This window comes from Hyperolius riggenbachi, chromosome 3 (genome assembly GCF_040937935.1).
Source record: "Hyperolius riggenbachi isolate aHypRig1 chromosome 3, aHypRig1.pri, whole genome shotgun sequence".
NCBI classification, from domain to species: Eukaryota; Metazoa; Chordata; class Amphibia; order Anura; family Hyperoliidae; genus Hyperolius; species Hyperolius riggenbachi.
Window position 1 is genome coordinate 29460830 of NC_090648.1, and position 12890 is coordinate 29473719.

Consider the following 12890-nt stretch of genomic DNA (forward strand, 5'->3'; position numbering starts at 1 on the left):
TAGGGGGGTCAACCTGTCAGTACTCAGACCATACACTGCATCAAAATTAGTCTGCCTGGCTATCGTCCCAGAAGGAAGCCTCTGCTAAGGATGATGCACAAGAAAGACCAAAAACAGTTTGCTGAAGACAAGCAGACTAAGGACATGGATTACTGGGACCATGTCCTGTGGTCTGAGAAGGTCCAAGGTAAACTAATTTGATTTAGATGGTGTCAAGCATGCGAGGAGTACAAATACAAGTGTGTCTGGCCTACAGTCAAGTATGGTGGTGGGCATGTCCTAGTTTGGGGCTACATGAGTTCTGCCGGCTCTAGCACTGCCAGCAATGGTGAGCTACAGTTCATTGAAGAAGCCATGATGCCAACATGTTCTGTGACATACTGAACCAGAGTATGATCCCCTCCCTTAAGAAACTGAACCTCAGAGCAGTAGTCTTATATAATGACCAGTGACACAAACTGACTTACAAGATGACCACTGCCTTGTAAAAAAAACGAGGGTAAAGATGTACTGGTAAAGTATGTTTCCAGACCTGAATCTTATTGGGCATCTTTGGGGCATCCTCAACCAGAAGGTGGAGGAGCACAAGGTCACTACCAGTGGCGTAGCAATAAGGGGTGCAGAGGTAGCAACCGCATTGGGGCGCTTGGGCCAGAGGGGCCCCGAAGGGTTTACTCTCTATCACAGTATTACCTCTCTATTGGTCCTGTGTAGTGTTGGGCGAACACCTAGATGTTCGGGTTCGCTAACGTTCGCCGAACATCGCCGCGATGTTCGAGTGTTCGCGCCGAACTCCGAACATAATAGAAGTCAATGGGGACCCGAACTTTCATGCTTTGTAAAGCTTCCTTACATGCTACATACCCCAAATTTGCAGGGTATGTGCACCTTGGGAGTGGGTACAAGAGGAAAAAAAAATATTTGAAAAAGAGCTTATAGTTTTTGAGAAAATTGATTGTAAAGTTTCAAAGGAAAAACTGTCTTTTAAATGTGGAAAATGTCATGTTTCTTTGCACAGGTAACATGCTTTTTGTCACCATGCAGTCATAAATGTAATACAGAGAAGTGGTTCCAGGAAAAGGGACCGGTAACGCTAACCCAGCACCAGCAGCAGCACACGTGATGGAACAGGAGGAGGCGCAGGAGGAGAAGGCCACGCTTTTTGAGACGCAACCCAGGCCTTGCATGAGGACAAATAGCGTGCGGATATAGCAATGCTTTTTGCCGCCATGCAGTCATAAATGTAATACAGATGAGAGGTTCAATAAACAGGGACCGGCAACGCTAACCCAGCAGCAGCAGCACACGTGATGGAACAGGAGGAAGCGCAGGAGGAGAAGGCCACGCTTTTTGAGACACAACAACCCAGGCCTTGCATGAGGACAAGAAGCGTGCGGATATAGCAATGCTTTTTGCTGCCATGCAGTCATAAATGTAATACAGATGAGAGGTTCAATAAACAGGGACCGGCAACGCTAACCCAGCAGCAGCAGCACACGTGATGGAACAGGAGGAGGCCCAGGAGGAGAAGGCCACGCTTTTTGAGACACAACATCCCAGGCCTTGCATGAGGACAAATAGCGTGCGGATATAGCAATGCTTTTTGCCGCCATGCAGTCATAAATGTAATAAAGATGAGAGGTTCAATAAACAGGGACCGGCAACGCTAACCCAGCAGCAGCAGCAGCACACGTGATGGAACAGGAGGAGGCGCAGGAGGAGAAGGCCACGCTTTTTGAGACGCAACCCAGGCCTTGCATGAGGACAAAAAGCGTGCAGATATAGCAATGCTTTTTGCCGCCATGCAGTCATAAATGTAATACAGATGAGAGGTTCAATAAACAGGGACTGAAAACGCTAACCCAGCAGCAGCACACGTGATGGAACAGGAGGAGGCGCAGGAGGAGAAGGCCACGCTTTTTGAGACACAACAACCCAGGCCTTGCATGAGGACAAGAAGCGTGCGGATATAGCAATGCTTTTTGCCGCCATGCAGTCATAAATGTAATACAGATGAGAGGTTCAATAAACAGGGACTGAAAACGCTAACCCAGCAGCAGCACACGTGATGGAACAGGAGGAGGCGCAGGAGGAGAAGGCCGCGCTTTTTGAGATGCAACCCAGGCCTTGCATGAGGACAAGAAGCGTGCGGATATAGCAATGCTTTTTGCCGCCATGCAGTCATAAATGTAATACAGATGAGAGGTTCAATAAACAGGGACCGGAAACGCTAACCCAGGCCAGCCCAGCAGCAGCAGCAGCACACGTGATGGAACAGGAGGAGGTGCAGGAGGAGAAGGCCACGCTTTTTGAGACACAACATCCCAGGCCTTGCATGAGGACAAATAGCGTGCAGATATAGCAATGCTTTTTGCCGCCATGCAGTCATAAATGTAATAAAGATGAGAGGTTCAATAAACAGGGACCGGCAACGCTAACCCATCACAGATGGTCATTGTTCATGTTACTTGGTTGGGGTCCAGGAGTGTTGCATAGTCGTTTCCAATCCAGGATTGATTCATTTTAATTTGAGTCAGACGGTCTGCATTTTCTGTGGAGAGGCGGATACGCCGATCTGTGACGATGCCTCCGGCAGCACTGAAACGGCGTTCCGACATAACGCTGGCTGCCGGGCAAGCCAGCACCTCTATTGCGTACATTGCCAGTTCGTGCCAGGTGTCTAGCTTCGATACCCAATAGTTGAAGGGTGCAGATGGATTGTTCAACACAGCTACGCCATCTGACATTTAGTCCTTGACCATCTTCTCCAGGCGATCGGTGTTGGAGGTGGATCTGCACGCTTGCTGTTCTGTGGGCTGCTGCTGCATGAGTGTCAGAAAATTTTCCCACTCCAAGGACACTGCCGATACCATTCCCTTTTGGGCACTAGCTGCGGCTTGTGTTGTTTGCTGCCCTCCTGGTCATCCTGGGTTTGCGGAAGTCAGTCTGTCGGCGTACAACTGGCTAGAGGAGGGGGAGGATGTCAATCTCCTCTCTAAAGTCTCCACAAGGGCCTGCTGGTATTCTTCCATTTTGACCTGTCGGACTCTTTCTTCAAGCAGTTTTGGAACATTGTGTTTGTACCGTGGATCCAGAAGGGTATAAACCCAGTAATTGGTGTTGTCCAGAATGCGCACAATGCATGGGTCGCGTTCAATGCAGTCTAGCATGAATTGAGCCATGTGTGCCAGAGTCCTGCCAGAATCCTCATCATCCTCTTGTGAGCGTTGTGATAGTTGTTGTGATGTATCATAGTCGTCATCTTCTTCCTGGTCTGCTTCTGCTGACCATTCGCGCTGAATTGTGGAAGTCCAACGTGCACCGCTCTGGCCCTCGTCAGTGGTGGCAGGAAATTCCTGCTCCAACTCCAGCTGTTCCTCCTCCTCTTCTTCGTCATAGCTGCTGGGGCCAGCGTTTCCTGAGGCGGATGGCCTGATGTTGGTACCATCACGCTGATCGTTTTCTCCTTCAGATTCCCCCAGTTGCATCATGACAGCTGTTTCCTTGATTTTCAACATTGACCTCTTCAGTAAACACAGCAGTGGTATGGTAATGCTGACTGAAGAGTTGTCACTGCTCACAAGCAACGTGGATTGCTCAAAATTTTGGAGGACTTGGCAGAGGTCCAACATGTTGGCCCAATCGGATCCACAGAAGCTTGGCAGCTGTCCGGATGCGCCTCGGTACTGCGCCGTCATGTACTGGACCACTGCACTCTTCTGCTCGCAAAAGCGGGCTAGCATGTGCAGCGTAGAATTCCTGCGCGTAGGGACATCACACAGCAAGCGATGGTGGGGGAGATTGAAGCGCTCCTGCATCTCGGCGAGTGCCCCCGAAGCAGTACTGGAATTTCTACAATGTTTGGCCACTCGTCGCACCTTTAACAGAAGATCGGCCACGCCTGGGTATGTCCTCAGGAACCGCTGAACTACTAGGTTCATCACGTGCGCCAGGCAAGGGATGTGTGTCAGCTTAGCCAACCTTAAAGCGCGAATGAGATTACTCCCATTATCACACACAACCATGCCCGGTTTCAGGTCCAGCGGTGCCAGCCACAAATCCGTCTGTTCCTTTATTACCCTCCAAATTTCCTCCCCTGTGTGCTGCTTATCCCCAAGGCAGATCAGCTTCAGCAACGCTTGCTGACGCATGCCAACAGCTGTGCTGCACTGCTTCCACGATCCTACTGCTGCTGGGTTAGCGTTTCCGGATGAGGTACAGCTTTGAGATGCATTGGAGGAGAAGGAGTCAGAGAGGTAGGTGCTGCTGTTGTTATCCAGTGGGAGGGACGGCGGTGCAGCTGTTTGCGGCGTGGGCAACACCCGCGCCGTAGCAGGTGAGGAATCGCTGCCAGGCTCCACAAGGTTCACCCAGTGCGCGGTAAGGGAGATGTATCGACCCTGGCCGAACGCACTCGTCCAGGTGTCAGTGGTGAGGTGAATCTTGCAGGCAACGGCATTCTTCAAGCTTTGGGTTATTTTGCTGACCACGTGCTCATGCAACTCAGGCACTGCAGACCGCGCAAAGTGGTAGTGGCTGGGAACCACGTAACGTGGGATGGCCACTGACATCATGCCCTTGAAGCTCTTTGTCTCCACCACTCGATATGGCAGCATTTCGCAGGCCAGAAGCTTGGCTATGCTGGCTGTTACTGCCACGGCCCGGGGGTCATTTGCTGGCAATTTCCTCTTGCGCTCAAACATCTCCGAGACAGACAACTGAACCGTAGGGCTGCACACTGAAGGGCTGTTGGTTGTTGTGTTTGATGAACACTGGGAGACCTCAAGAGCACTACTCCGGAAAGTGACAGTGTCAGCGTCGTCTGATGTTTGTGAATGTTGTGAACCACGCAATGGCTGGGCTACTGCTGCTGCTGAGGCGGGTCTGGTGGTGAGTCTGGTGACCCCAAGGGAGGCAGTGTTGCTCGTACCCTGTCCTGCCGCGTTTGCCCACAGAGTGGGATGTTTGGATAGCATGTGGCGGCTCATGCTGGTGGTGGAGAGGTTGTTAATACTTTTCCCCCTGCTCAGGCGGGTCTTGCACACCTTGCAAATCGCCATAGTACCATCCTCAGTGCAGTCTTCAAAGAAAGCCCAGACTTTGGGGCACCTGCCTTGCTGGCGATTTCTGTTTGCGCCTCTTTTGCCTCTCACTTGAACTTCCACGCTTGTGGTGCCTGAAATTGCGCGCCGCCTACCTTGTGGCACAAGGCGAACTCGTGCAGCAGTGGGTTCTTCAACAGACTCATCTGTGCTGCTGCTACGACGGCGATGTTCTCGTTCACAAACAAAATCTGGGTCTATGTCCACATTGTCCATACCCTCCTCTTCCATCTCCTCAAACTCGTCATATGTCATTGTGGGGGGCCGCCGCCGTGGAGTAGAGCTCCCCAGAACAACCTCTGCGCAGCTCACTCCAACGTCAACTTCCAGATCTTGTCGGCCGACCTCCTGCAATTGCAACCCCTCCTGCCCAACTTGCTCTGGGATTTGGGTTTCAAAGTCCTCGGACTCGCCTTGTATTTCAGTGCGCGGTGCATTTCCCACAGTTAATGGTTGTGAATCCGGGCACAACATTTCTGGCTGTTCCTCCATTGACCTTTCAAAGGTGTAATTTGTTGGGCTGGGAATAGCTCCTGCGAATACCCCATTGTGTCCTGAGGTAATTCATCGGACTGGTTATCTGGCAGTTGTGTGCGTGGTGTCGCTGCCGGTTGTGTCAGCTTTGTGCCCACTGGCTCCTTGTAACTGGCTGAGGACTCGGACCTCGTGCGTGATGTGCTGGTGCTGCTTAACCCACTGCTGGACGCTTGAGAGGTCATCCAAGTAATTATCTGGTCCTGTTCTTTTGGATTTGTGAGGGTTGTTGTCCTGGACAACATGGGCGGTATTGAGTGGGTTTTCTTGGGTGCTCCCCTGTGGCCTGTACGTGAACCGTCAGGGGAAACACCTCTTCCCTTGCCCCTCCCTCTTTCACCGGATTTCTTCCTCATTTCACTTATCCTTAAAGTACACGCTGACTGGCAGCAGTACAGTGGCAGTACAGAAATGCTATACAGTGGTGGGTGAGCGGTGTACCACTATTCCCAGCAGCGACACAGAGCACAATGCTATACAGTGGTGGGTGAGCGGTGTACCACTATTCCCAGCAGCGACACAGAGCACAATGCTATACAGTGGCGGGTGAGCGGTGTACTACTGTTCCCAGCAGACACAGAGTGGCAGTAAACACAATAATGCTATATAGTGCTGGGTGAGCGGTGTACACAGAGTGGCAGTAAACACAATGCTATATAGTGTGGCTGAGCGAGCGGTGTACTACTGTTCCCAGCAGACTATGAGTGGCAGTAAACACAATGCTATATATAGTGCTGGGTGAGCGGTGTACACAGAGTGGCAGTAAACACAATGCTATATAGTGTGGCTGAGTGAGCGGTGTACTACTGTTCCCAGCAGACACAGAGTGGCAGTAAACACAATGCTATATAGTGTGGCTGAGCGAGCGGTGTACTACTGTTCCCAGCAGACACAGAGTGGCAGTAAACACAATAATGCTATATAGTGCTGGGTGAGCGGTGTACACAGAGTGGCAGTAAACACAATGCTATATAGTGTGGCTGAGCGAGCGGTGTACTACTGTTCCCAGCAGACACAGAGTGGCAGTAAACACAATGTTATATAGTGTGGCTGAGCGAGGTACACAGAGTGGCAGTAAACACAATGCTATATAGTGTGGCTGAGCGAGCGGTGTACTACTGTTCCCAGCAGACACAGAGTGGCAGTAAACACAATGCTATATAGTGTGGCTGAGCGAGGTACACAGAGTGGCAGTAAACACAATGCTATATAGTGTGGCTGAGCGAGCGGTGTACTACTGTTCCCAGCAGTGACACACAATGACTGGGGGGACCCTGGCTAGCGTGGCTGGAGCGCGAACTACCCTGCCTGCCTACCCAAAGCTAAACCCACAGACAAATGGCGGAGATATGACGTGGTTCGGGTATTTATTTACCTGAACCACGTGACAGTTCGGCCAATCAGAGCGCGTTCGGGTCCGAACCACGTGACCCGTTCGGCCAATCACAGCGCTAGCCGAATGTTCGGGGAACGTTCGGCCATGCGCTCTTAGTTCGGCCATGTGGCCGAACGGTTTGGCCGAACACCATTAGGTGTTCGGCCGAACTCAAACATCACCCGAACAGGGTGATGTTTTGCAGAACCCGAACAGTGGCGAACACTGTTCGCCCAACACTAGTCCTGTGCTGGCAGTAATCACTTCTACAGATGCTTTGAATAGTGGTAATCCTTAACACACTGTTCCCCATCCCTTTCTTGCATCTCTGACACTGTGGTTGCCAATGGCAGGTTTTGGTACACCATATCAATTGTTATGTATAGAGTGCTTGGGGGGCCCCATGTAATACTTGCACCGGGGCCCATAGCGCCTTAGCTACGCCCCTGGTCACTACCATCATTTCATCACAGAGGAGTGGAAGAGGATTTCAGTGGCAACCTGTGAATCCCTAGTGACCTCCAAGCCCAATATAGTCCAGGCAGTGCTGGAAAATAATGGTGGGCACACAAAACATTGACACTAGTGATGAGCACAGATTTCGCATAGTCGTATTTTTGCATCGTAATTCCCAATTACGATGCAAAATTTTAATGCACAATTTCGGGAAAATTCGTAATAAATGTTGCATGTAATCATAATCTATCCATAATTTGCAAAATTTTGTGTAATTTTATGTCGACTTTGGTGGTTAATAGCAAAGTCCCCCATACACGCTATCAAAAAGAATTTTTCAAAAAAGTCCTTGTAGTTTTTGAGAAAATTGATTTTAAAAATGCAAAGGAAACATTTTTCTTTGCATTTTTAAAATCAATTTTCTCAAAAACTACAAGGACTTTTTTGAAAAATTATAATTTTTTTGACTTGTTTCCAGTATTCTCTTTAATATACATAGCAAAATTTGGTGTCAGTAGCCTGTATAGGGGCTTTGCTATGTACCGCTAAAGTCGGCACAAAATTATGCAAAAATTACATGGAAATGTACGCAAAATTACAAATGTGCATACGAAATCACTTGAATTTACAATTTACGTATAGTCATAATTGCAAAAATGTACGTGAAATTTCATGTAATCATAATTAGCTGATTACGGTTATCACTACTTGACACCTTGGACACATTCTTCACTTAGGGCTCGTTCACATTGCGTTTCATTCGCATTTAGCATTTTTTGAGGAGTTTTTTCTCCTCCCAGGGCTCAGGTGGGCGCTGCGGTTTTTGTAAAGCGCTTCAATAAGTGCTTTTTCAGAGCGATTGCATTTTTTCACTCCCTGATGCAAGTGAACCTGGAAAAGAATAAATACAATGTATTTATTCTTAAAAATGCGAACGCAATCGCTGCACAAAGCGATTTTGTGAGCAAAATCACCTCAAAAATGGTCCATGCAGCGCTTTGCTGAACGCACAGCGCACAAACCGCGCTATGAACCTTCTCATAGAGATTCACTGCACCAGCGTTTTGGGGGGTGATTTCAAAAATCGCCTGCGCTTGAAAAAAGGCTGAAAACGCCTCTAGTGTGAGCCAGCCCTGAGAGTGTACTCACTTTTGTTGCCAGTGCTTTAGTCATTAATAATGGCTGTGTGATGAGTTATCTTAATGGCACGGCAAATTCACAGTTATACAAGCTGTACACTGACTGCTTTACATTGTACAAAAGTGTCCTATCTTCAGTGTTGTCCCATGAAAAGATATAATATTTACAAAAATCAGAGAAGTGTACTATCTTATGCACGATACTGTTAGGTTAGTTATTGGGTGCCCCTTGCTGCTCTGGCCCCTCGCTGCTCCCTTACAGGCACGCTCTTGTATTTAACTCAATCGCTGTGATATCACCTGACCCTCTATAACTATATGCATCACAAAATGCGTTTTGGCGATTTGGTGTTGTTTGAAAACACGATATAAGGCTGAGTTCAGCTCACTGTAGTTGTACGTTCTTTTCTTTGTAGAGTTACTCCATACAGCAAGAGTCCTCCAACTCCAGTGAAGGAGATGATGGCTGGGCCAAAGTAGGGGGAGTAGACCTTATACACATGCAATACCATCACCACCATCATCATGATGATAGCAGCCAAACAACCCACCACCATCATCATGATGATAGCAGCCAAACAACCCACCATCATCATGATGATAGCAGCCAAACAACCCACCACCACCATCATCATCATCATCATCATCATCATCATGACAATGACTACCAATCAAGCCACCATCACCATCATGACTATAGCGACCAATCGAGCTACCATCACGTCGCAGACTCTGGAGGACATCATCATTTTTAATAAATAAATCTATCAGCACGCAAGATGTTTTAGACTCAATTATTTAGCCAGATTCTTCTTAAAGAGGAACTGTAACGACAAAACGTCCCCTGGGGGTACTCACCTCGGGTGGGGGAAGCCTCCGGATCCTAATGAGGCTTCCCACGCCGTCCTCCATTCGTCAGGGGTCTCGCTGCAGCCCTCCGTGCAGCGGTGACGTCAATATTTACCTTCCCGGCTCCTGCGCAGGCGCTCTGAGGGCTGTCGGCTCCGAACTACACGGAAATACCCGATCGCCGTCGGGTCTGCTCTACTGCGCAGGCGCAAGTTTCCGGCGCCTGCGCAGTAGAGCGGACCCGACTGAGATCGGGTATTTCCGTGTAGTTCGGAGCGGAAAGCAGCCACAGCGCCCCCGCTGGAGCCAGCAAAGGTAAATATTGATTTTACAGTCGGGTCTGTCGCCGGCTGTTCGGAGGGCTGCAGCGAGACCCCCGTGGGACAGAGGACGGCGTGGGAAGCCTCATTAGGATCCGGAGGCTTCCCCCACCCGAGGTGAGTACCCCCCAGGGGAGGTTTTTGTTGTTACAGAGTCTCTTTAAGATCTGGGACTTGACTGAAAGAAACCAAGATATTTTCATATTAAGGCCTCTTTCACAGTGGGACGTTGCGTTTGATGCGACGCTAAAGTCGCACAACGTGCCCCTAACGCAACGTATGTTGGTTTTGAAGTTGGACGTTATTTTAAACAGCGTTGTGCGTCTCTTGGTGCGCCGTTTTCGTCGCATACTGATGGAACGAAAATGGCGCATGTGTCACATTTAAAAAAAAAATTCATTACTGAGCATGTGCAAACAGTCCAACGTAGCTAATAACGCTGATAATGCACAGCATGCAGAAATTTCTAAATATTGCTACACGTTACACACAACGCAATGTGAGCACTGTGAATGTCGCACATACTTTGTATTTCTGTGCGTTTGTCTGCGTTATTACGTTTTATAATGTGCAACTTTAACGTCGCACTGTGAAAGCAGCCTAAAGGTACAAATTTGCAAGTATTGTTAGTGTTCAAATTCGGGGTCACGTGGTTCAGAACCCGAACACATGCATTCCGCTAAACACACCCCATCCTGCAGTTCGGTGCTAAAGTAATGTTGAATGCGTGCGTTTGGGTTCTGAACCACATGGTCCTGACAAGCACCATGGTAGGTATGATCTTTATGTGTGCAAATATGTTAGCCAATACATTTCTGTTTTCTTGTAATTGAACCAGATATAAATTTTGATAGATTTATATCTGTTTGCTTAGCCACTTAAAGAGAGTCTGAAGCGAGAATAAATCTCGCTTCAGACCTAATAGATAGCAGGGGCATGTGTGCCCCTGCTAAAACGCCGCCATCCCGTGGCTTAACGGGGGTCCCTTCACCCCCAAATCCCCTCCGTACAGCCGGGGAGTGCTTCCGCATTGGGGCAGGGCTAACCGCCACAGCCCTGCCCCACGCGCGTCTGTCAGTGCGTATCTCCGCCTCTCCCCCGCCTCTCTGTCTTCCTTCACTGAGATGGGCGGGGGAGAGGCGGCGATGCGCCGCTGATAGACGCGACTGGAGGCAGGGCTGCAGCCGTTAGCCCTGCCTCCAGGAACAAAAAATTCACGACCAAGTTTGCGACCAAGGTTTGCGGGGGTGGGTTTGGGGGTGAAGGGACCCCCGTTAAGCCGCGCGATAGCGGCGTTTTAACAGGGGCACACATGCCCCTGCTAACTATGAGCTCTGGAGCGAGATTTATTCTCGCTTCAGTCTCTTTAAGGATGGAAGTAATTTTCCCCATCAGTGCTCCTCACATTCATTCACCAATAGCTTAATCACTACTTATCAAACCTAAATGATCTAAATCTTGTTTTTCCGCTACAAATTAGGCTTTCTGTAGGTAAGACTTGTTTTCACTCATTTATTTTCTATGCATTTTATAGGGAAATACAAGGGAAAAAATAAAAAAATACACCATTTCTCCAATTACATCCCCTATAGTTTTAAAATAAACAATGCAACTATAGATAAAACCGACATATTTTATTTGCCCATTTGTCCCGGCTATTACTAAATTTAAATGATGTTCCTAGTGTAATGTACGGCAACAATATACAGTATTATTTGGAAATAATGGTGTATTTTTTGTTTTCTCACTGTACTCTAAAAACGATTACAAGCCCTTATTTGGTAAAATAATAGTAATATACCTCATGACATACATATTTAAAAAAAAAAGTCCCTAAGGTAACTATTTATGTACTTATTTTAATACTGTCACTTTAAAAAAAAACAAGTGTTTCATTTTGGTAACTACAGGGAGGATGTTACGCTTGGTGGTATATTCTCCACGGTCAGCACACAATGCGGATTCTGACGTGAAGGAGGCACACACGCTAGCACAAGGAACCAGGATATCCCCAGTTTAGTGGAGGAGAGGACTGACTCCAACAGGAGATGTGGCGCACAGAGCAGGCGTAGATCCGAACAGCCACAAACAAACAAACAATCCTTCCACTGTAATGGCTCAGCGCAAGGTAGCGCTGAGGGCATAAACCAGAACTCAGAAGATCAGGACAGGTAACAGAATGAACGTTTGCTTAACTAGTCACTGCTTAAGTGACAGCAAGCGTCCATAACAAGACAGACTGGAATGAGGCAGCCAATGCGATTGCAGCGGTGGCGTGCCTCACAAGGACAGGACAGAATAGTCGGGAAATAGAGTCAAAGAAGGCAGACGTAATCCACACAAATATACAATAGGTATGATTTCCTAGCATATTACGATTACAGCTATCAATGAACTACAAACGACTAACTGACATATGTATATATCGGCGATAAACGGATATATGACATAAGCAAGGAACACTGAGTAAGAACTGGAGCAGGACTAGGAACAGGACTGAACTAGCTAAGCACGGGTGATCACGATACGCGCAACCTACCAAAACGTGCTGGAAACGAACTGACTGAACACAGGATATAAACAGTTCGAGTACGTATATATCAGCGACACTGATGTATTAACGTAACACGAATACAAAGAAAATAACAAACGTGCTAGTATGCGTATATATTGGCGATGAAACGATATATGACGCAAGACAAGCAAAGTAACAACTTCTGATAACAAGAGCAGAACTAGGAGGACTCGCTGACCCCTTTGCAGGAGTCAGCGCAGTCCACACGGACTAGGAACGAGGTGGGGGCCGGACAGAGTAACAGACTGAATCTGAGACTATGATAGCCCATGGAACACTGCAGGAAGCAGTTCTTTTGAATGGTAATTAATCACAGGCTGACAGCAGGAAAGGGCAGACAATGATATGCAGCCTGGAAGAAAGGGATTGCAGCTCCATTGCAACAGACAATGTTTGTTTTCACAAAAGCATATTAACCTATCATTAACTTCAGAGCGACTGCAGATGGAATCAACGCTCAGTGTAAGCGCACACAAAACTATGCGAGCAAATGCACGCAAAGAAATCAAAATCTGCTTGTCTTCAGTAAAACTGCAGCCA

At 48.1% G+C, this 12890-nt stretch overlaps 1 protein-coding gene across 1 annotated transcript in view; it reads left to right on the top strand.

The window, feature by feature from the left end:
• The window catches only part of LOC137560894 (phospholipid scramblase 3-like), an 84031-nt gene extending 74657 nt beyond the window's left edge, over positions 1-9374 (top strand). The window contains exon 9 of the mRNA XM_068272053.1: positions 9023-9374. Within this exon, the coding sequence (XP_068128154.1) occupies positions 9023-9361 (339 nt within the window). The 3' untranslated portion in view covers positions 9362-9374. The remainder of the gene's footprint in view (positions 1-9022) is intronic.
• Positions 9375-12890: the final 3516 nt, after the last annotated feature.